The sequence below is a fragment of the Leptopilina heterotoma genome, unplaced genomic scaffold (assembly GCF_015476425.1).
Source record: "Leptopilina heterotoma isolate Lh14 unplaced genomic scaffold, ASM1547642v1 Lhet_9, whole genome shotgun sequence".
Lineage (NCBI taxonomy): Eukaryota > Metazoa > Arthropoda > Insecta > Hymenoptera > Figitidae > Leptopilina > Leptopilina heterotoma.
In genome coordinates, this window is record NW_025111193.1 from 793,014 (window position 1) to 817,943 (window position 24,930).

Here is a 24,930-nt window from a genome sequence, read left to right on the forward strand (position 1 = left end):
ATATAGAAAAATGTTTAAAAAATATTTGAAAATGTTTAAAAATATTTAATTATGTTTAAGAATAGGTACTTAAAAATATTTAAAAATGTTTAAGAATATTTTTGAAAATATCTAAAAATTGTTAAAACTATTCAAAAATGTTTAAAAACTTTTATTCAAAAACTATATTATTAAATTTAGGATCACAAATTGTTTTAAAATCTGTTAATGTATAAAATATTTTTTTTTACAAAATTTGTAATATTTATGAATATAATTTCAAAAATAGAAATTGTAGAAGTTACGAATATAAATTTTGTAAATCAGTCTTCAAAATTTTTCAGCTTATTCAATCAAATTTTTTTCGTAAGAAGTATTAATCTAATAGAATTTAAAATCTCAAGACAAAATTTCCAAAAATAATTGTCAAATCACGAATTATAAATACAATTTCATCAAACTTATTTTTAAAATTACTTAATTCAAAAAAATTCAATTTAGTTTTACAAATTATTTCTTTTTTTATATTCTAATTAAATAATTATTCGTTTTTATTAATTTGCTCCACGAATTAATTCACAAAAATAATTAATTAGCTAAATCATTCGGTTTAATTAATTTGCTAAAATAATTAATTCGCCAAAATAATTAATTCGTTGAAATAATTTAATTTGCTGAAATAAATAATTCGTTAAAATAATTCACTAGTAAAAATAATTAATTAATTCGATGAAATAATTAATTAGCTAAAATAATGAAGTAATTTGCTAAAATAATTAATTCGTTGAAATAATTAATCAGCTAAAATAATGAATTCGATAAAATAATTCACTAATTCGCAGGAATAATCAAATATTTCGCTAAAAATTATTTAATTCACTGGAATAATCAATTATTTAGCTAAAAAATTAAATAATTAAATGATTCGCTGAAATAGTTATTTCGTAGAAAAATTAATTAATTCGCTAAAATTATTAATTAATTTCCTAAAATAATTAATAAATTTTCTCAATGAATTTATTTTCATTCAATTTTAAAATCTTGAGTCTCAATTTCCTTTTTTTCCTCAAATTTCAAGTCACAAAAATTCCTGTCACTCATTCTATCTCCTAATCCCCCTCCCCCAACTATTTACAAAGATATTAGCAAAAAAAAAAGATTAGCTAGGCTTATGTGAGTTTTGGAAATTTGTTCTTTAATTTTTTTTTTAAGTTTTTCTTAAAGAATTAATTTTCAGCTCATCATTCCTAACCTCAGTGTCTTTGCCGTTTTTAAAATACTCGATGATCGGAGTAATCGGAGGCGTCGCAGTTGTTTGTCCTTGAGGAATCACCACCACCTTTTCCCAAACATCCACCACCATAAGTCGTTTCTCCGCTGGTCTCGCATCCATCACCTGATTCGATTTTAAATTAGGAGAAGAAGGAATCGAGGAATCAATTTTTCCCAATGAGGACGATTTGGAATTATTCAAAGGAGTTATATTTGAAATTGGCACTGGAATTTCAGACGTTTTTGATAGATTGCGCAAATTTTTCGGTGAATGAAGATGAAGTTTCGGTGATGTTAGAGAGGAAATTAGTGAGGGAGAGGTTAGGGGTGAGACGGGGGATAGGGGTGAAAAGGGAGTAGGATTTGATGATGGCGATGAAGGGGTTGAAATTGATTTCCGAGGTAGGGGAGTTGGTATTTTTGATGTTCTCGGCGAAGTGCAAGGAGATTTTGATTCTTGATTGGAAGTTTGAAATTTGGGTAGAGTGGGAAAAGTTGGAGTTGGCGGCGACGCCGGTGAGGAATCAGAACTGTCGACAAATTTCATTCCGAGCAAATCATTCGTGATGTCTAATTTAAAGGCCGGTTGAACGACATTTTCGGATTTTGGTTTAAATTTCAGTATTTCGGGAGGAGTTCTCCGGGGTGGAACTTTGGGACTTTGGTAGACGATCGGACGAGGGGATGAGGAATGGGAATTGTCACTAACTAGCGGATTTTTAGACGACTGTTTCTGTTCACCAGAAGAAGTTTCAGCAGTACCCTGAATCAACAGTAGTGTTGGGGAATTCTTTAGAAAATCCTTCACCATTTTTTTTTTTATTTTTGAAAGTCAGGCTTCGCACTCAATAATTTATTTTTAAAAAGTAGCAAAAAGTAGTTTTAAGTTTGAAAAAAATAGTAAAAAAGTAGCTACTATTTGAACTAACTGAAAAAAGTAGCAAAAAGTAGCATAAAAACTGAAAAAAGTTTTAAAAGTAAGAAAATTAATTTTTTTAAAACATAAAATTTATTTCAATTAAATTTGACAAAATTTTCCATCAATTGGAAATTTAAATAAATATTTTTAATTAAAATTTTTCAAAAGACAAATTTTTCTTTTTGATAATTATTAAATTAAATTATTCAAATTTTTGTTCAATTAGTAATACCTATAAATTCTCATTTCTTTTTCCACAGGAATTAAAATTTGAAACAATTTTAACTGATTGTTTCTTAAAATTGAATACTTAAAAAGAATTTTATCAAAACTTTTGTAAATAATTCATTTCTTTTGATAAATATTAATAAAAACTTTAGAAAATAATTACATTTTTCGAGCAATTAATTTTAAATTGTATTAAAAATAATTGAAATTCTGTAAAGAATTTTATTATTTACAAAAATAATTGAATTCTTGCAAGGAATTTTATCATTTATAAAAAATAATTGAATTTCTGCAACGAATTTAATTAAATTTTTTAAAATAATTCAATACCTGGGAAAAATTTTACAATTTGTAAAAATAATTCAATTCTTCTTTTCATTTTATGAAAATTTACAAGAATAATTCAATTATTTCGAATAACTTAATTAAAATTGTATTAAAAATAATTGAATTCTGGCAATGAATTTTATTATTTATGAAAATAGTTATTTAATTATTATAAACAATTTTTGTCAAAATTTTAGAATATAATTAATTTCTTTCAAAGAATTTTATTAAAATATTTAAATAGCTATGATCCTAAAGTTCTGAACGTTCAAATGAATGAAATTTATTTATTTTCTTCTTTAATTTAAATATTTGTTACAATAATTTTTTATCGATATAGAATAAATGAATTATAAAGTTTCTAAGTGTAAAATTTAAGTTTTTAATTTTTATTGCAAACAATAAATTATAAAAACATTTTTAATAAAAAGTGTGTTTCGTTCATTTGAACGTTCAAAACTTGTGGATCATTAAATAGCTGACTTCTTTCGAAAAAATTTCTTGAAAATTGTGTTTCACGTAATTGAATTACTGTAAAAATTTTATTATTTATGATATGTGAATTTTCGCTTTGAATTTTATTAAATTTTTTGAAAATAAGTAAATTAGTTTCAAGAATTTTTGGGAATTTTTGAAAATAATTAAATAATTTCAAAGAATTAAATTTAAATTGTATTGAAAATAATTGAATTCCTCAGACGAATTCAATTATTTTTAATACAAACTTAATTCAATTCTTTGAAATCATTTAATTATTTTCAAAAATTTTAATTTTAAGTTATTTTTATTTAAATTATTCGAATGAATTTAAAAGAATTGAATTAAAATTGTATTGAAAATAATTGAATTCCTCTGAAGAATTTTATCATTTGTGAAAACAAATGAATTCAAATTGTATTGAAAATAATTGAATTCATGAAAAGAAAATTGTATTATTTGTAAAAACAATTAAATGTTTACAAAGAATTAAAAAAAAATTTTTTTTTGCAAATTTCGGCGAATTTAATTAAAATTGCATTGAAAATAATTAAATTCTTATATAGAATTTTATTAAAAATAATTGATTTGTTTCGAGAGATTTTATTAAAATTGTATTAAAAATAATTAAATTCTTGCTATGTATTTAATTATTTACGAAAATAATTTAATTCCTATAAACAAATTTTAGAAAATAATTAATTTCTTTCAAAGAATTTTATTAAAATATTTAAAATTTTAAATAATTGATTTCTTTCGAAAAAAATTCCTTTGAAATTGTATTTCACATAATAGAATTACTGTGAAAATTTCATTATTCATATTATTTGAATTTTATTAATTTTTTTTATATAAAATAATACTTTTGAGAAAATTTATAAAAATATGTAAATTTGTATATCTAAAAAAACAAATAAATAGAATAATAGACATTGAAAATATTTTAATTTCAGCAAAGAATTTCATTATTTGTGAAAATAACTGAATTCTTGCAATAAAGACTTTCGAAAAATTTTTGAAAATAATTGAATTGTGGCAAAGAATTTTATAAAAATGTTCCTAATTGTTTCTAAAAGAAATTTTATTAAAATTTTCAAGAATAATTTCTTTATCCCAACTATTAATGAATTTAAACTTGTGAAAATTCTCAAAAATAGGAAAACGTAGCGTTTAGTGTCACAAAATTAAAAAAAAAATATCCAAATAGTAGCTAATCGTAAAAAAAAGTAGTAAACAATGGGTTTTAGTAAATGAGTGCGAAGCCTGGAAAGTATTATTAGTGTATCTCATAGAAAAAGTATTATTCGTAGAAAATTTCCTACCTTTATTCCTGTCACTGCTTCTCTCTGGCAAACGGATTCATCTCTCTCAGTAAACATTGTATCCTTTTCTGACTCCTCTTCTTTTCTCGCCTCTGCTTCACGCTTTGGCTCAATGTCGACGATTTCCAAAATTTGCGGTTCGGGTTTCTCCTCGATCGCCTGCTGCCTCTCGACGTGATTGTGAAGAACGTCCTCGTCAACGGGCTCGTCGGCTTGACTCACCGAGCAACTGACATCGGCCGTGTGAATTCCCGAGTCCTCTCTATCGGTATCGTTGAGAATTTCCACAGAGGATGTAGAAGCGGGATAACGACGATTATAATCTAATTCCTCGAGACTCTGCACCCTCTCGAAAGTGTCGGGTCCACTGGAAGCGTCAGCGTCCAATGAATCCAGACTCCTGTGGAATGGAGCCCTAGGTGCTCGGTACTCGGAATCGGGAGATGAACTTCTCTCACTTGGGGTTGAATTATCGCCCCTGTTGTCGTTCTCACGAAAGCAGAGATTATGCTTCACATTGGAGTTTCTCTTGTCGTCTTTATTTCGTGTCGTGTCGAGTGCATTGAGACGATCTTTAAACGATCTCGCGGATAATTCGCCATTAATTGCTGGTGGTGTGGAAAATTCATCGCTCGTGTATTTCTCGAGAGTTGAGAGTCTCTCTCGAAGTGGTCGGATTGCTTCTAGATCGTCATTTATTTTCTCCCGTTCGGAGGCTTGTTTCTCTAGATGAGAGAGTCTTTCGCGAATCGAGTGCATGTCGCCTGAGAGCCTATTGAGAGCTTTACTGTTGTTCTTTTCAAATGATTCGGATTCATTTTTTTGCTTCTCGAGATGTGATAGACGTTCCTTGATGGTTTTATTTGGGAATTCGGAACTGAGACGATTGTTTATTTTGTTGTCGGGGCTTTTTAGAGCTGGTTTCTCAAATATTTCACGTCTCTTGAGAATATCGACTTTGACGATTGGACCATTTGTTTCGTCATTGAGATTTGTCTTCGATCCGTTTGTCATTGCTTTTGCATTCTCGAGTTTCACCTCGAGATTTGCTAGGGACCTTCGGGGAATATTTTGTGCGACTCTGGAGACGTAGCCACGTATTGCGCCCTCATAGGTGTATTCTTCTGGTTCTGGTGAACTGGCCGTTGCTGTTGCTGCCGAATCGTACTCGTGATTGTTGTGAAAACCATTGCCAAACGTTTTCTTTAAATTTTCCGAATCGTTACCATTTTCTGCTGGTGCGTTATCAACGTCCGAGTGATTTTTCTCTATCTCACTGTCTCTGTCGCTCTGCAGAAAATAATAAATTATTTATTTTGGTGTAGAAAAAAACTGTTAAAAAAGTTATTAATTTAAATTCAATTTAAATTCAATTTTTTTCAATTTTTTTCAATTTTTTCAATTTTAAATTCAAGTCTCGAGAAAAATTCAATTGAATTTATTTTTGACTGTTAAAAAAATAGTTCAGAATGAAATTAGAAATGAGAAATAATATTTTTTTACTACTCACTAGAACACTGTGCGTATCGTCGTGAGTGTCGCCACTGACAGAACTCTTTCCACTGCTGGTACCAATTCCAAGATCACTGAGATCATTCGAGTCCTCCTCGTGATACATCGTAAGACTCATGCTCAATTTTCGACCTCTGTTTCCTCTTTCCTCCATCATTTCCGAGAAGGTTTTACTTCGTCGTCTTTGTCGATCATGTTCTTCTAATTCCAGTTTTTTCACTTCCACCACGCGCTCAATTATGTGTTCCTGACGCTTCCTTCGACTGCTCTTCCAGTTATCTAAATTCTAAAACAATCACAGAGGAAAAAAAAATTCAATGAAATACGTCAACAATATCAAAATACAAATAAAAGTATGAATCATTTCAAGAAACGAAATTTCAATTTCATAAGTAAAAGTATTATTAAAAATACAATCCTCCCTTTATAATGAAACAAAAACAGAAGAGTAAAGTGTAAAAAAATAAAATAGTAAAGTACAAAAATAAATATTAAATAATTAAATGGAGAAAGAAAATTATTTCAGGATTGACACAAAAATTTGATTTTATTTTTCCTTGATTTGCAGATAGAATTTTGACTCTTTCCCTGAGCCTAAAGAATATTTTAATTCACTCTAAAAATAGTTAGATGCAAAAAAATGTCTTTAATACATTAATTTTTAAATATATTAACTGTTAAATTATTCGAAACATAAATAGTTTTTTTCAAAGAAATACTTAATTATTATTTTTATTATTTTTGTAACTTTTTATAATTTTTAATCTGAAAGAAATTAATTCTTGCATAGAATTTAATTAAAATTTTTGCAAATAATTAAATTATTTTTAATAATTTTGTGGAAATTTTTGAAAATAATTAAATTCTTTCAAATCATTAAAATATTTTCAAAAATTTTGATTTAAAATTATTTTTATTTGAATTACTTGAATTTTAAAAAATTGAATTAAAATTACATTAAATATAAGTGAATTCTTCAGAGGAATTCAATTATTTTCAATATGACTTTAATTAAATTCTTTAGAATCATTTAATTATTTTCAAATATTTTAATTTTTATTTATTTTTAATTTAATTAAATTATTAGAATAAATTTCAAGAATTGGATTAAAATTGCACTGAAAATAATTGAATTCTTCGAAGAAATTCAATTATTTTTAATACAATTTTTTGAAATCATTTAATTATTTTCAAAAATTTTAATTTTAAGTTGTTTTTATTTGAATTGTTCGAATGAATTTAAAAGAATTAAATTAAAACTGTATTGAAAATAATTGAATTCCTCTCTGAAGAATTTAAATGTTTATAGAAATAATTGAACTCTTGGGAAAAATTAATTGAAATTTTAGAAAATACTTAAATTCTTTTGATAAATTTTATTTAAAGTTTTTTTAAACAATTTAATTCTTTTTTGAAATTTGTTAAAAATTGTATTAAAAACACTTGAACTTGTATACAAAATTTAATTATTTTTAAAATTAATTGAATTTTTTCGAATAATGTTATTGTTTCTGAAAATAAATTGAATTCCTCTGGAGAATTATATTTTATGAAGAATTTATTTCGATTTTTTTTAAATAATCGTGTTTGTTAATATTTGAAATTAAACATTTGATTATTGAATTTCATTTAAATTTTTAGAAAATAATAAAATAAAATAATTTTTCTCAGAACTTTATTACGATTTTTTTAAAATAATAAAAATAATAATAATAATTATATTTAAAATAATTGAATTCATCTAAAGAATTGTATTATTTATAATAATTAAATTAAAAAAAATATGAATTCTTGCAAATTTTTTCGACGAATTTAATTAAAATTGCATCGAAAATAAATATAATTCAATTATTTTATAGAATTTTATTAAAATTTATTAATTAATTAGTTAATATAATTAGTTAATAAATGGATTCTTTTAATATTTATTTTTTAATTTCTCGGAAGAAAAGGAAAATCTATTTTCGAAGAGATTTTCTATTATTATAATTCCTTGAGTTGAATGTTTTTTGAGAGATGTTATTCTATACTTACTGACTGCCAATCTTCGGGATCTTCTCGCACTTCCTGTTTGATCTTTTTGACTTCTTGGACTTTCTGAAGTTGCTCTTGTGCTGTCCGATAAAGCGAACATGGTCCAACCTTCACAAACTGAAGGGGATTTGTCGCTTGTTTTGGTGGTGTTTTGAGCGTCGTTTTTAATTTTGGTGGCTCATGTGTGATCTAAAGCAAAAAAATTATCGAAATATTTACAAATTCATCGAAAATTGAAATAAAATTATTTATTATCAAATAAAAAAAATTCCGCCGTATAACTAAATTTAGTGGCTAAAATAATTTAATAACTAAATTACTTTGACTGAATTGACTGAATTGACTAAAATCGACTAAATTATCGATGATAATAATTTAAAACCCATTATCGTGAAAAAAGAAAATAAAATTCCACTTTTACGAGGGGAATTTTATGAAATGAGAAATGAAGTCTAGAGAGTGAGGCTCAGAATGCAGTAAAAGCAAATCATAAGAGTTAACAAAATATTATTGCTTTTCAAGCTTGAGACAGATTTTCGCTCTGGAATTTCGCAGATCAATATATAGACTAAATATATAAGACACAACTCTTTGCTTTGCGTCTGCGTGTGACAGGAACCTTTTCGTCTCTCGCAGTTATTTAAAAACTCTCAACTGAAAACTGAAAAAAAAATATTTACAATTAATAAACTTTAAAGACCAAAGAGGAGGAGTAAAAAGCAAAAAAAAAAAATCAGAAAAATCGTAGATACTGTAAACATTGAACAAGATAAAAATTCCCAACAGTCTAATAAGGGAAATTTATTCCCTAATAAGGGAATAAATTATCGAAAAAAAAATTGATTTGATTCAAACTCCATAAATGGATCATTTGAGTGAAAGATCAATGATATCATGAGAGACACATGAATTCTGTGGGATATTTTATAATACACAATTTATATAAGCGAAGGTGAAATTTTTCCCGCGTTCAATTATATATGGAGAAAAAGAAAAGACAGACAGACGAGTGTTGATAGGGAAATCGCAAGTCAAGTTTTGACGATATCAAAAGGAGAAAACGATCAGGGCGTGAGCCAATTATTCTCATTTGTATTATACAAAAACAGGAAGCGGAACTCTGCACCATTAGGATAGACCTTCGGCGAATAATCTCCAAATAATCAAATCGAACATTTTTCCATCAAAAAATATCTATATGTTTCTATTTCCCCATATCGTCGAGACTTTGATTCCTTTTGACGTAAAACATAATCTCAAAATGTAAACAAAGAGCAAATAACACTCTGGACAAACATTTGAGTGTTTTTTTCCGGAATACCTGGCTATTTTAAATACCCCAGTTTTCCGTGTCAGTACTTACAAAAAAGGTAGAAATTCAAACAGGGTTGCCACAAATATTTAATTTTATTCTTCCCTGACTTTTTCCTAATTTCCACTTTTTCCCTGACCCTAAAGAATATTCTGATTCACTTTAAAAATTATTAAATACTCAAAAAAATGTTCTATTACATTTATTTACAAATTTCTTTAATTGTCAAATTATTAAAAAAAAATCAAAAACTTCTTTTTTAAATAAATATTTATAATCATTACTATTCTTCTGTAGGAATTAAAATTTTTCAAAACAATCAAATTCAAACCTTTATGAAATTCAACAACTTATAAGAATATTATTACAAAACATGAAGAAGGCTATCACTCCGAGTCTTCGACTCGGAATGATCGCCTTCTTCATGTTTTATAATAATTTAAATTACCATAAAATTTTTCAAAAAAAAGTTAATTATTTACAAAAATCCTAATAAAATCCTTCGCAAGAATTTAATTATTTTTACAAGTAGTAAAATTTCTCAAAAAAATTCAATTACTTAAAAAAAAATGGAATAAAATTCGTTGCAATAATTCAATTATTTTCATAAATAATAAATAAATAATAAATCGATTATTCGGTAATTCATTTTTAAATCAATTTTTATTAGAAAATTCTTGAAGAATTCAATTATTTAAATAAAGAAATAAATAATTTATTGAATAATTGAATGTTTGTTAAAATTTGTCAAAACAAATTTTAATAAAATTTTTAAGAATAATTACATTTTTCGAGAAATTCTATTAAAATATTGTATCAAAAATAATTAAAATCCTGCGATGAGTTTTATTATTCATAAAATTAATTAAAATTATCCCAACAATTTTATTAAAATTTTTCTAAAATAATGGGAATTCGGAAAAGAATTTTATTATTTATAAAGATACTTGAAATTTTGACAACAATTTTTTTTTATCTTAATTGAATTTCTGCGAACAATTTTATTATTTATAAAAATAATTGAATTTTTGAAAAGAATTGTGTTAAACTTTTTTAAATATGTAATTCAATTATTGCGACGAATTTTTTAAAAATCTTTTTTAAAAATTGATATTTTTCGAAAAATTTTATGAAATTTTGTATTTTAAATAATTGAATTCCTGTAAAAATTGTATTGCCTTTGAAAATAATTGAATTTTTTCGAAGAAATTAATTAATAATTTTGTAAATAATTGAATTCCTGTGAAATTTTGCAAAGAAATTGATTAAAATTTTTAAAAATAATTTGAATTTCTGCGAACAATTTTATTATTTATAAAAATAATTGAATTTTTGAAAAGAACTTTGTTCAATTTTTTTTTCAAATAATTGAATTCTTGCGACGAATTTTATAAAAATCTTTTTAAATAATTGATATTTTTCGAAAAATTTTATGAAATTTTGTATTTTAAATAATTGAATTTTTGTGAAAATTTTATTGTTTATGAAAATAATTGAATTTTTTCGAAGAATTTTATTATTTATAAAGATATTTGAAATTTTGACAAAAATTCTTTTTAAAATTTTTAAACATAATTTAATTTTTGCGAAGAATTTTATTACTTTTGAAAATAATTTAATTCTTTCTAGAATTTTATTCAAGTTTATAAAAATTATTGAATTTCGGTGAAGAATTTTATTATTTATAAAAATAATTGAATTTTTGAAAAGAACTTTGTTCAATTTTTTTTTATATAATTGAATTCTTGCGACGAATTTTATAAAAATCTTTTTAATAAATAATTGATATTTTTCGAAAAATTTTATGAAATTTTGTAAATAATTGAATTCCTGTGAAATTTTGCCAAGAATTTGATTAAAATTTTTAAAAATAATTGAATTTCGATGAAGAATTAAAATTCTTTTATAAATTTTATTATTTATAAAGATAATTGAAATTTTGACGAGAATTTTTTTTAATTTTTGAACATAATTGAAATTCTGCGAAGAATTTTTATAATTTTTGAAAATAATTTGAATTTCTGGAATGATTTGTAACTTTTCGAAAATTTAATTTTTTTTTAGTATTTTTAACTAAAATTCTTCTATTAATCTAGTATTTATGAAAATTGGAAAATTTATCCATTATAAGGTCATGTTATTCAGTGGTCACGTGTTCCCATAGTAAAGTATATGGAGCACGTGACCACTAAATAACATGACCTTAAATAATTTATAAGTCATAATTTTCTGATACTTTTTGAAAAATTAAGTTATATTTAAAAAGAAATTATTGTCAGAAATAGAAAAAATTGAAGGTTTTGTATTGAAATTCGTGGTAATTTCATAGTTTACGAGGCAAACAAAAAAACATCAAAATTCAGAGTTTTCTCATGAATTTTCAAAAATTCAATTTATTTTTCCAGTACTTTTACTAAAAGTCCCTGACTTTTCCCTGAATTCCCTGACCTGTGGCAACCCTGTCAAAAGAAAATGTGAAAAATTGAAATAAGAAAGACTCACCGTCCTGTCGTTTCGCCGCTCATTCGCGGCGTTTTGCGAGGCAGGCATCTTTATTCCTCTTCCTCGTCGATCCTCCTCTTCAGTGTAAAAAGTCTCCTCGCTCCATCCTACGCTTCGCTCCTGCAAAAGATAAACAGGAAGCCTTAATAAGGACAGACTCATTTTACTCTCTTCTTTCATTATATATATAAATAAGATAAGAGAAAAGATCCTTTCATATAGACATATAGGGAAGTTGAAAGGTATAGTGTAGAGGGGAAGGGGTTTAAAAGTCAGCAAAAGATAAACGTCCTCCTCTCAATATATATATATATATGTATTGGTACAAGTATTAGTTAGTACTTGGCATTAGTCATAGTATACCTAACGTGCGTATACATATTAAACCTTGTCTAGATTACCATTACACTCTATACACTCATAAATTCAATTCTCCTTCATAAAATCATACCTCCAGTTATCCTTTCTACCGCAACAATATTAGATATATTTTACGATCGCGAGGGAGTTATAATAAGTGATTAAAAATTTACATGATGACGAATTTTTTCGCAGTCACAAGCGAGAAAAATATCTGATGATGATCCGCATAATGGAAATCGTGTGAAAATTTCTATCATCTAAATGTAAACAAAAAACTTGCTGCAACTTTCGGTTTATTCGCATATATTGAGTTGTAATTAAAAAATATAAATTTTTCTATTTTATATTATTATTGTAAAGTATTTATCAAAAAATTTGAAAATAATTGAATTCATTTCAAGAATTTTATCAATATTTCTTTCAATAATTGAATTCTTTCGAGAAAATGTAATTAAAATTGTACAGAAAATAATTTAATTCTTGGCAAGATTTTCATTAAAATTTATTTGAAGAAATTTTAATGAAAATTTTGAAAGTAATTAAATTTTATGAAGATTTTCTTGCAATTAATAATTTGCCTATTAAATTATATTAAAATTATTCGTAGAAAATTTAATTCTTTTAAACAATTTTATTACAATTTTTGTAAATAATTATCTACTTTTTTTAAAAAAAAAAACTTCATTAAATTTCGTCAAAATAATGTGATTTTTGAAATTAATTTTAATTGAAAATTTTGAAAATAATTGCAATTTACAAAGAGTTTTATTAAAAACTTTTGAGAACAATTGAATTCAATTGTTACAATTTAAAAGAATAATTGAAACTGTTACATAAATTTTATTAAAATTATCTTGAATATAATTGGGATTTTTTCCTAGTTATTAAAATTGTATTGAAAATAATTGAATTTCTCAGAAGAATTTTATTTATTTATAAAAATAATTGAATCCTTGCTAGGAATTTTACAATTTATAAATATAATTGAATTGTTTCGAAGAATTTTATTATTTATAAAAATAATTGAATTCTTGGTAAGAATTTTACAATTTATACAAATAATTGAATTGTTTCGAAGAATTTTTTTCAGAATTGTTGAAAATAATTGAATTTTTATTAAAACTCTTGAAAATAATTGAATTTAAATAATATTTTTAAAAATATTGGTATTCTTTCGAGAAATTTTATTAAAATTCTATTTTTTAAAATAATTAAATTCCTACGAAACATTTTATTATTTATGAAAATAATTGAATTCGTTTGAAGAATTTCATTATTTATGAAAACATTTTAATCTTGCGAAGAATTCTCTTATTTATGAAAATAATTAAATTCTTGTGGAGGATTTTACAATTCATAAAAATAATTGAATTTAATTAATATTTTTAGAATAATTGAATTCTTTCGAGAAATTTTATTAAAATTTTATTGAAAATAATTGAATTGCTTTAAAAAATATTATTATTTTTGAGAATAATTAAATAATAATAATAATAAATAATTTAAATAATAAATTAAGAATATATTATAATATAATAATAGAAGTGATAATAATAAAGCGAATTTAATTTCAGGAAATACGAATAAATGGCACATCATTCATAAACCGAGATTGCATATTGAAGAGAGCACATTTAACAAATTTTCGATAATTGAATTTTGAAATATGAAATTTATGAAATTTATGACGTTCAGATAAAAAGAAAGGAGAGAAAAAAATTGACGGGATGAAATGGGACTAATGAATAATTTATTGTTTTAGAAAGCTGGCTTGCCTACTTGTGTGTGAAAAGTTTTACGAGATTTACGTTTTAGTGGTATACATCGACTTTCAATTGGCGCAATAGAAGACTCGTTACAAGAGGAACACTGACGGCAAATATACACCTTATCACGATATATATCGTTTAATGGCATCCCTTATCAAAGCGACACTTATGTCGTCACGTCCAAGACCCGTAGGCCAGGCCATGCTATAATTTATACATCTTTCGCATAGAGAAAAACATTGTGTGGCATGACTACATTAATTAGCGTTTGTGTCTAATAGAGGCAACTTTTTCTCGGCATTTTTTTTTCTCTATTTTTTTTTCTTTTTTAGCATGAATATAGGTATTTATTACAAATATTTTTTGCAATGAGAAAAGTTCAATTGACAGTTATGACGCACAAACATATATTTTTTTTCATTCTCCGGAAAAATTCAATTATTTTTGTAAATAGTCAAATTCTATCGGAGGAATTCAATTATTTTCAATGCAATTTTAATAAAATTTGACGACAGGATTCAATTATAATTTGGGAAATTTTTAATACAATTTTTCGAAAGAATTCAATTATTTTCGAAATTTTGATAAATTATTCGAAACAATTCAATTATTTTCATAAATATTACAATCTAATTCAATTATTTTAAATATAATTTTAATAAAATTCTTCACAAGAATTCAATTATTTTCATAAATAATAAAACTCTTAGTAGAAATTAAATTATTTTCAATGCAATTTTAATTCAATTTTTTCTAATTTATTCAAAGAATTCAAATAAAAATAATTTAAAATTAAAATTTTTGAAAATAATTAAATGATTTTCGAGAATTTAATTATAAAGTCATATTGCAAATAATTGAATTCCTCTGAAGAATTCAATTATTTTCATAAATAATAAAATTCTTTGTAGAAATTCAATTATTTTTATTTGAATTTTAATAAAATTCTGAATTAGAATTAAATTAATAATGATTTAAATTATATTGACAATATTGATTTAAATTATATTGACAAACACAATTATTTTAAAAACTTGAAAGAAATTCTCCATAAAATTCAATTATTTTCAAAATTAACAATTAAAATAATAAAGAAACTCTATTTATAAAAAAAAAATCAACAATAATCTTCAAAAGAATTTAATTAGGATTTTCAAAAAATAAAATAAAATTCTTCGCAAAAATTCAATTATTTTCATAAATAATAAAACTCTTAGAAGAAATTCAATTATTTTCTAAAAAATTTAATAAAACTCCTCGAATGAATTAAATTATTTTAAAAAAATCGTAATAAAGTTCTGAGAAAAATTATTTTATTTTATTATTTTCTAAAAATTTAAATGAAATTCAATAATCAAATGTTTAATTTCAAATATTAACAAACACGATTATTTAAAAAAAAGTCAAAAGAAATTTTTCATAAAATCCAATTATACTTTCAAAATTTTCAATTAAAATTAATAAAGAAACTTCATTTATTTAAACAAAATCAAGAATATTCTGCAAAAGAATTTAATTAGGATTTTCAACTATTTTAATAAATTCCTTTGTAATAATTAAATTTTTATTTTCATTAATAAAAAATTTTTTCGAAAGAATCCAATTAATTTAACATTTTTTGATAAAATTCTTCGCCAGAATTCAATGTAATTTTTAATAAATTAATTTTGAAATTGATAAGAAAAATTATTATAAAAAAGTTAGTCAACATGAAAAGTAAAGAAATATTTTATTATTATTTTCATATTTTTTTGTAATTTGTTTGTTAATATTAATTTTTTGTTTATTATGAAACGGGAATTTTTAAAATATTTTATTTAAAAAGAAAAAAAGGATAAATTACTGGGAAAATGAAACTTTATTTCGATTATTATTAAGCAATTTGCAAACTTTCTTACTATACTTATATTATTGTTTGCAGATGTTCGATGATGTAAAAAATGCTTCTGAAAGGAAAGAAATCTTGTTTGAAAAGGGTTATTATTTGACTAACGGATTTGTCCAGGAAGCGATTCGATCGTATAAAGTCAACAGAAGCTTTAGGCGAGAGAAAAAGAGAGAAAGAGAGAAAGAGAGAAAGACGTATGATCACTAAACTGTACTAAACAAGTTCGTGAGCGCACGTAAACTCTGCGTAATATTCAGCACACATGACAAGTGGTTATTAGGCAGATTTAGTCACTTGTTCTCTCTCGTGGGAAATAAAACAATATTCTCAAAAATAAATTCTAATTCTAATGCAATTTCTTTTTCAATTTCAGTGTAATTTGAAATTAATTTCTGTTATTATTACTATTATTAGTATTATTTTTGTTCTTATTATTTTTATTCTTATTCTTATTCTTATTTTTATTCTTATTCTTATTCTTATTTTTATTCTTATTCTTATCCTTATTCTTATTATTAGTATATTATTATTGTTTTTATTTCACTATTTTTATTATATACCAAAAAAATTACATTTTTTTTACAAAACTTTGCTTAATTCCGAAAATATTTGCTAATTTCGATACTTATCGGTACTTTTTGATACTTTAAAATTAACAAAATTATGTTTTATGCTTTTTTCGTTTGTTTTTTTTCACTAAATAAAAGTCGCAGAATTATAAAAATATTATAACCGCGCCCACGGATTTTTTTTATAAGGGTGAGGAAAATTATTCTTGAAAATGAGACAGAGCGAAACAAAGGAATGATTTCTTGCGCAAAAAGCATCTCGTATATAAAAAAAAATACATATTGTATATAATATTTATAAGGAATGCAAATGTCATAACAACAACAAAGTTAAGTTATAAAAAAAAGTAAATCAAGCGGATACGTATTTTCTCTTCAATAAAAATGCAGTAAATGGCGAAATAATGTCGATCATAAATTTGTACATAGTTTTCTGAATATAATAAAACCTTTCAACAAATATTATATATAATATATATATATGAATATAAAGGTACGTCATTCCTCGAGCGGAAATTCGAGAATATTTTACATAATAATATTTCAAAAACAAAACAAAAAGCGAACAGAAATATTTCCAATTTTTATTTACAATTTTCGTGTAGGTATTTATTTATTTTAATTGAAAATTTTTTTTTAGTTTTTTAGTTTATTATTTTAGTTAAATTAGTGTTAAATAAAAATAATTATTTTCTTAAACAATAATAATAATAATTTGGGGAAGGAATTTGTAATTTGCTAATTTGTGCAGAAATTGTAAAAATTAAAATTGAAATAAAAAAAATTATTTTTTAAAAAAGTAATTAGTTTATTATTATCAGTAATAATAATAATAGTAATTTTAGATAAATTAAATTCAAATTTAAAGTTAAATTTTTATATCGAAAAAAAATTGTATTGATGCACAAATAAGGAAGTGTTTCCCTGACATTTTATTGCCTGCGGGTGGATGAAATTCCAATGAAATTGTTGCATTAAAACATTTATCATGACTGAAGGAAGAATTACGGTTTATATATATATATATAAATAAACCGAAGAAAAGAAGCTGACAATTTACTAGGTCAATAATTGGTTTTCCTAATTCTTTTTTTTCTTTCTTTATTTATTTTCTTTTTTCTTAATTTTATTTGCGATTTGTCAGGCATTGCCGATTTTAACGGGCATTTGGCAATTTTCACAGACTCGCGCGACTACCCAATTATTTATGTTCAATGATTCTTGAAAACCAATTATTCCATATCATTGTCAAGGGTTCAAGTGCGATAATAAATTCAAAAATAAATTTTCTAACCGACAATACATAATAAATAATTCTATTTTTTGTGTGTTTTATAGACAAAAGTCCTAGATTTTTAAGCAAAAAAAAAAAAAAAAAAATGTTTTTTAAATCTACTTTTATAATAGAGATTCAAGCAAAATTCTTGAACCGCAAAATTGATCGAACGATACGCTCTGAATGTAATATTTATAGTCAATATAATAATATTATTCTGTGAAAAATTCCTCCCCCTAATATAAAATTATTTTATGGATAAATAATTTTGCTGATATTATTATTTAATATAAACAAATTGCTATCGATTTTGTTTACCGCTAGGAAAAACTAATAAACACAATGGATCCAATTTTTATTCGAAAATAATAATTAAATAAAAGGAATGGTTAAAAATTCTTTTAAATATTATTAAATAAAAATAAATAATTTCTGATTTTTGTTTTTTATAAAATAAAAAACCCTTTTTTGTTTTTCAAAAATAAATAATAATAAAAAAATAATAAAGAAGCAATAATAAATAATAAATAAATAAACTTAACAAACAAAATAACAAATACAAATTTTATTCGGAAATATTGCACAATGAATAATAAATAAATAAAAAAATACAGATAATTGATAAATTAGAAAATTAAAAAATAATAAATCAAAATAAAATAAATAACGACTATAGTCGTTATTTATTTTATTTTGATTTATTATTTTTTAATTTTAATTTATTATTATTTAATTAATTATTTATAATCATATTATTAATTAAATTAATAAAATACTTGTATTAATTTTTTATTTCAGGAGAAAAATAAAATAGAGGATAGAGGGCACGTTCCTTATCAAGATAACCAGTGTAATAACACTAAAGAATTTTTTTTTTCAATACCGAGAGCTTAAAAAGAATATTGTGTGTGAGAGAAAAAAATTTTCTCACCAATAATAGAAGGGAGATTCACCTAATTTGGAAGCAATAAAATAAAAAGCAAAAAAAAAAAAAAAATAATAATAAAAAGAAGAAGCAAAAACCAGTTCGAACAAAGTTCCCCTAATGACAAAATGACGCAACATTATTCCAAACTACTTTTCAAGTAAATGAGTATCATAGTCATCATAAGTATATGATAAGTATAATTTTATTTCACTCTCCTCTCTCTTTCTCTCTCTAACATATATTATAAAGAATTGGCACTTTTATCGCGCGGCTGCATTATAAATGTCTAGACTTGAATTACATATAAAATGCGAACGAGAATAGTGAAGTAAAAGAAGAAAAAAATTTATAATAATAAAAGAAGAAGAACAAGAAGAAGAAGAGGAGGAGGAAGAAAATATGGACCAATTTTGCGCCTCTCGGAGTAAATTCCCGCTATTCCTTCTGTTATTTCTTTTGAGTTTAAAATATCGAGTTTTATTTTTACATAATTTTGTTTTTTAACGCGAAAAGTAAACAGAACGATACAGTTAGCTATAAATAAAATATTGAATGATGAATTATAAATAATAAAAAATAATAAAACAATATTACAATAATAAAAATTTTTCAAGTTTAATAACTAAATTTTCAGTAATACTACTAAACTTTAAAAATAAATTTTACTATTAAAATTAAGTATTAAAATTTATAATAAAATTTATAATTAAAAATCGCTACTATAATTATCAATTACAATTTACTATTAAAATTTACTATAACAATTTACTATCAAAATTTAATATTAAAATAAATAGAAAAAAAGAAATAATAGGTAACTAAATAGAAAATAATAATTCAATAAATAAATAAAAAATAATAATTTAATTAATAAATAAAAAATAAATAGTAATAATAAAATAAAAAAAAAAATTAATAATACAAACAATAAATTAATTATCCTAATTATACTCTCTTTAAACAATTTAATAAATAAAGGCAAAGATAAACGAAACAGAAATAAAATAGAAAATAGAACCAAATTAACTTAATTTTTAAGCGAATTCTCAAAATATAAACAACTAATAAAAAAAACTGATATTTAAAAAAGTTTCTTTTTAATTGAATTATGGAAAATTATTGCCAATTAATTTTTTTCATTTCGTTTAGAATTTAAAACGATTTTTTTTTAATCTACAAACTCTGAATGAGTATGGCGAGGAATTCTGAATTTATTTGCCAGTCTAAGTAGATTATACATGAAATATAATAATAAAAACAGAAAGCGATCAAGCAAATAATGCCACGCGGCAATTATTTTATATGAGTGGAAAGTTAATAATTTATTTTTTTTCTAAACTCAAAAGAAAAACTTATTTTTCTCATGTGATTTAAATTTTTCCTCCCCATAAATCATTATTTACGAGAGAGTATACAAGCAAAAAAATATATTTCTATTCATTAATAATTTTTTTTTGCATTTATTAATAATATAAATTTCACCTCTCACCGAACTCGGCTAAACTCTGTAAATCAAAATTTATAACTTTAAATAATTCCATTTTTGAAGAGAATTGGGGAAATTTGTTAACTATTTAAATTTTAAATAAATAATTAAATTAAATGGTAAATAAAAAATACAATAAAATATACAAGTGAATAAATAAATAAATAACTTAACAAGTAAATAAGAAAATAAATAAATAATTAAACAAGTAAATAAGAAAATAAATAAATTAACAAATAAAAAACTAAATTAGTAAACTAATATAAAAGTAAATAGATAAGAAAATAAATTAAAAAGTAAATAAACAGGCAAAGAAATAAAAAACTAAATAAATTGACAAATAAAAAAGTAAATAAATAAACAAACAAATAGAAAAAATAGGAAGTTAACAAATAAAAAAGTAAATAAATAAATAAGCTAACAAATAAAAAAGTAGACGAATAAATTAGTAAATAAATAAGCAAACAAATGGAAAAAATAAGAAGTAAATAAATAAAAAGTGAATGAATAAATAAGTAAACAAATAAAAAAGTAATTAACTAAATATGAAAATTAATAAGTAAATAAATAAAAATAAATAAAAATAAATGAAAATAAGAAAAAATAAAAAATAATAAATAAATAAGTAAATAATAAATAAATAAAGTAAATGAAAAAGTCAACGAATAAATTAGTAAACAAATAAATAAGAAACTAAATAAACAAGTCGATAAATAAATGCAAGTATTTTCTAAAAAAGAAAAAGTTGAAAAAAATGTTTTTAAATTCAAAAAGAGAAAAATAATAAAGACTCTGAAAAAGTTTCAAAAGAAGAAAAGTATTTCGAAAAAAAAATTAAAGTATGTCGGAGTCCAAAATTGTAATAACGGATTACAGTTAACAATTGTCTTCAATTACTTGATGATAAAGAACCAACTTTTTTCTCTCAATTCTAATTACACAAAAAGAATTACCTGCTCTCACATGAGTTACAATGTAGTTATTTCTTCAAAAAGTTTGGGTGATTATATAGAGAGAAGAAATTTCTGCTTGGACCTCCGAAGCAAAATAATCGATTTTGCTTATTGCACGTTTCTTGAAAAAAAAGAAAAAAATACTCAAAACTTTCAACAACGAATAAGGTATTTTAATAATTTTCTCTATATTAAAACTCTAATTATCGCGAAATAATCTTTTCTTTTAATTAAAGGGAAAAAATTTATTATCGTCTATACTTTTTTCAAATACAAACAAATCTTTAACTGAATTTTTTTATATATTTACATTTATTTCTTTTTTTAAATATTTTTATTCATTTACTTTTATTTGTTTTGCATAATTATTTATTTTGATACATTTTTTTTATAATAATAATAACAAATAAAATAAATAATAAATAATAATAAATTTTTGGATAATTTCTTGACATTTTTTAATTTCTTTATTTTTTTAAACAGGTTCTTTCTTATATTAATTTCTCAGTATTTTCTTTAAAAACTTTTTTTTACATTTTATTAATTTTTTTTTATTTATTTACTACTTATTTTACTTCTGTTTATTTATTTGTTTTTTTTTAAACAACTTTCTTATTATTTTCTCAACAAACTATAATAAGCCAAGAATTAAGAAATAGAATTAAAAATATAAATAAAATAAAGAAATAGAAATTAAATAAAAAATATAAATAAAAAAATAAAGAAATAGAAATAAAATAATAAATAAAAAAATAAAGAAATAAAAATAAAAACCCAAAAATTAAAAAATATTGCAAAATTAACGAAAAAAGAAAGTGTAAAATAAGGCAACTATTAATTAAACAAAAAAAAAAAAGAATTGAATCGTAAAAATAAATGATCGTTGTACTAATTAAAGTAGCGAAGATTGTAACCACAAAAATTTCCCACAAACATCTACTTTAAAGAACATTTTTCTTATGATGACGACGACGACGACGACGATGATGATGATGATGATGATGATGAGATTCACGGAAACATTTTTCGAAGAATAATAAAAGAATAAGTTATAAATCTCGGGATTGTTTGTCTGGGTCAATCTGTGAACAAGAGCTTGAGGGCAGGATTGGAAAAACGCGCCTTAATTCACCGCGAGTTTCTCGAACTGTTACCCTAACTGTAATCCGCGGTTAGAAGTAACGTTACCTTCATTATGGCGTTAATGAATAAATGCAACACCCAATCGCGACTTACGTATCGCGGTAGAAATCCTTTAGCACGCGCTTTCAACATTTTACGAAAAAAAAAATGTCGGCAATTTTTTTAGTGATTGAAAAACTGTATATAATAGACAATATATAACATAGAGTATACAGTGAAAAAAAAATTTATTTGATTCAAATAACCGATTACTTGACTATTAATTAAATATTTATACTTGAGGCAAATAAATTTTTCTTGAGTCAATTAAATGGTTTAATTCATTTTTTTTTCTTTCTTTTTGAACCAAAAAAATACAGAATAAAAAAAAATATATATATTTTTTTATTATTATTTATACTATTTGCTTCAAATACTGAAATTATTTATTCAAAATTTCAAATACAATTTAGTTTACAAATAAATATTTAAATACAAATAAAAATTATTTGATTCAAGTAAATATTTATTTGATAATAGACAAGTAATCGGCTATTGAATAAAAATTCTTATTATATATTATTCTTAGTTAAAAATAATAGATTTATAGAAGAATTTTAATTAAAAATACAAAAAAAAAACTTGAATTTGGGAAAAGTTACAAATGATCAGAGAAAGTCAATTATATTTAGAATTTTTTATAAATTACTTCTTAATAATTCAATTATTTTCAAACACAAAATTTTTTACATGGATTCAATTATTTTCATAAATAATAAAACTCATCGTAGAATTTCAAATATTTTTAATACAATTTTAATTTCAATTCTGATAAAATTAGTTGAATTTTTAATATGTATATTTAGTATTATTTCCAAAATTTTAACGCAATTCTTCTAAAGAAATCAATTATCTTGATGAATATCAAAATTCTTCCCAAAAATTCAATTGTTTTCAAGAATTTTATTAAAATTCTTTGCAAAATTTAATTCTTTTCATAAATGACAATATATTAATCACAGGAATAAAAATATTTTTAAGAGTAATAAAATTCTTTTCAGAAATTCAATTATTTTCAAAAATTAAAAAACATTCTCGTCATGATTTTAATTATCTTTATATAAACAGCAAAATTCTTGGCTGAAATTCAATTATTTAAAAAAAAAATTAATAAAATTTTAATCAAACATTCAATTTTTTTCATAAATAATAAAAATTTCTCAGAATTTCAAATATACAATTTTTTTTTTAAATTTCTTCGCAATGATTCAATTATTTTTATAAATAATAAAACTGTTCTCAGGAATTTAATTATTTTCATAAATAATAAAATTCATAGCAGGATTTTAATTATTTTTGATACAATTTTAAACAAATTCCTCGAAAAAAGTAATTATTCTTAAAAATTTTATTAAAATTCGTTAGAAGAATTCAATTATTTAAAAATTTGTTGATAAAATTCTGTATGAGAATTGAATTCTAACAAACATTTAATTATTTAATAAATTATTTTATTTTGAATTTAAATAATTGAATTTTCGTAGAATTTTCTAATAAAAGTTCATTTAAAAATTAATTTTCAAATAATCGATTTATTATTTATGAAAATAATTTATTTCTTGAAACGAATTTTATTACATATTTTTCAAATAATTGAATTCTTTTGAGAAATTTTACTACTTGTAAAAATAATTTAATTCTTGTGAAAGATTTTATTAAGATTTTTGTAAATAATTAAATTTTTTTTGAAAAATGTTATGGTAATTTAAATTATAAAGACATATAGATATCGATCACTTCGAGAATAATAAATAAATGAAAATAAAAAAAATAAATTTTTACTAAATAAATAGAGTTATGAGGGAAAAATTAATATATCAATTTTTAAATATGAGAAGAGAATAATAATATCTGCGCGGATATTAAATATTTATAATTTCCCTTTAAGATACAAAACTTACATAATAAAACAATTTCTGTGGAGATGAAAACATAATCGACGCATGAGATTGTGGTTGCAAAATAAAATTCAATTCTCTTAGATATGTTTGACTGTTCCCCTCAAATTTATTAGCCATTATATCGTAATTTTCGTAAACTTGCGCTCAATTTGCCGGAGTTCATTAAAGGTCATCGCGGAATTCCTTTTTTCCCCTCGTCTTCACTAATTGAATTATTATTATTATTATTACACCGAAACAGAGGAATTTTTTTTCGCAATCAACAAAAATGATTTTTTGTTTTTTTCGAAAGAATTTAAATAATGACAATAATAAAAAAAAGTAATGATAATAATGATTTGATAATAATCTAAGTTGTAAATAATAGTTGAACGAAAAATAATTTAAATAATCCCATTCAATTTATTAATATTAATGACTATTTTTATATAATTATCATTACCCTTCTCTTTTTATTTTCGCATAATAATCGCATATGAAATACACGGAAAAAAAATTTACCTGTAAAACCACAAATTTCATTATATTAGCGAATGTTTTAGTTGATTCAGTGAATACTTTCGCTAATCTATATAGAGAAACTTATGGCTGTTCCAGGTGAAACTTTTTCTTCGTGTTTAAATTAATGATAATAATAAAAAATAAAATTTTAAAAACAAAATGAATAATTAATTTCATAATTAAATTTTCATTGAGTTACTTATTACTTCCTTACTTATAGCAAATAATTT

General features: G+C 22.7%; 1 protein-coding gene across 3 annotated transcripts in view; it reads right to left on the minus strand.

Annotated features, from left to right (window-relative positions):
• LOC122511726 (trichohyalin) overlaps positions 1–24,930 on the minus strand; it is a 193,626-nt gene that overhangs the window by 21,851 nt on the left and 146,845 nt on the right. For 2 of the 3 annotated variants that reach the window (XM_043627158.1, XM_043627156.1), the window contains exons 2-6: positions 11,885–12,004; positions 8,071–8,259; positions 6,035–6,322; positions 4,525–5,814; positions 1,232–2,014 (exon numbers count right to left, since the gene is read on the minus strand). In XM_043627158.1, coding sequence (XP_043483093.1) covers positions 1,232–2,014; positions 4,525–5,814; positions 6,035–6,322; positions 8,071–8,259; positions 11,885–11,932 — 2,598 coding nt within the window. In that variant the 5' untranslated portion in view covers positions 11,933–12,004. The remainder of the gene's footprint in view (positions 1–1,231; positions 2,015–4,524; positions 5,815–6,034; positions 6,323–8,070; positions 8,260–11,884; positions 12,005–24,930) is intronic. The other variant, XM_043627159.1, reaches the window with a different exon arrangement.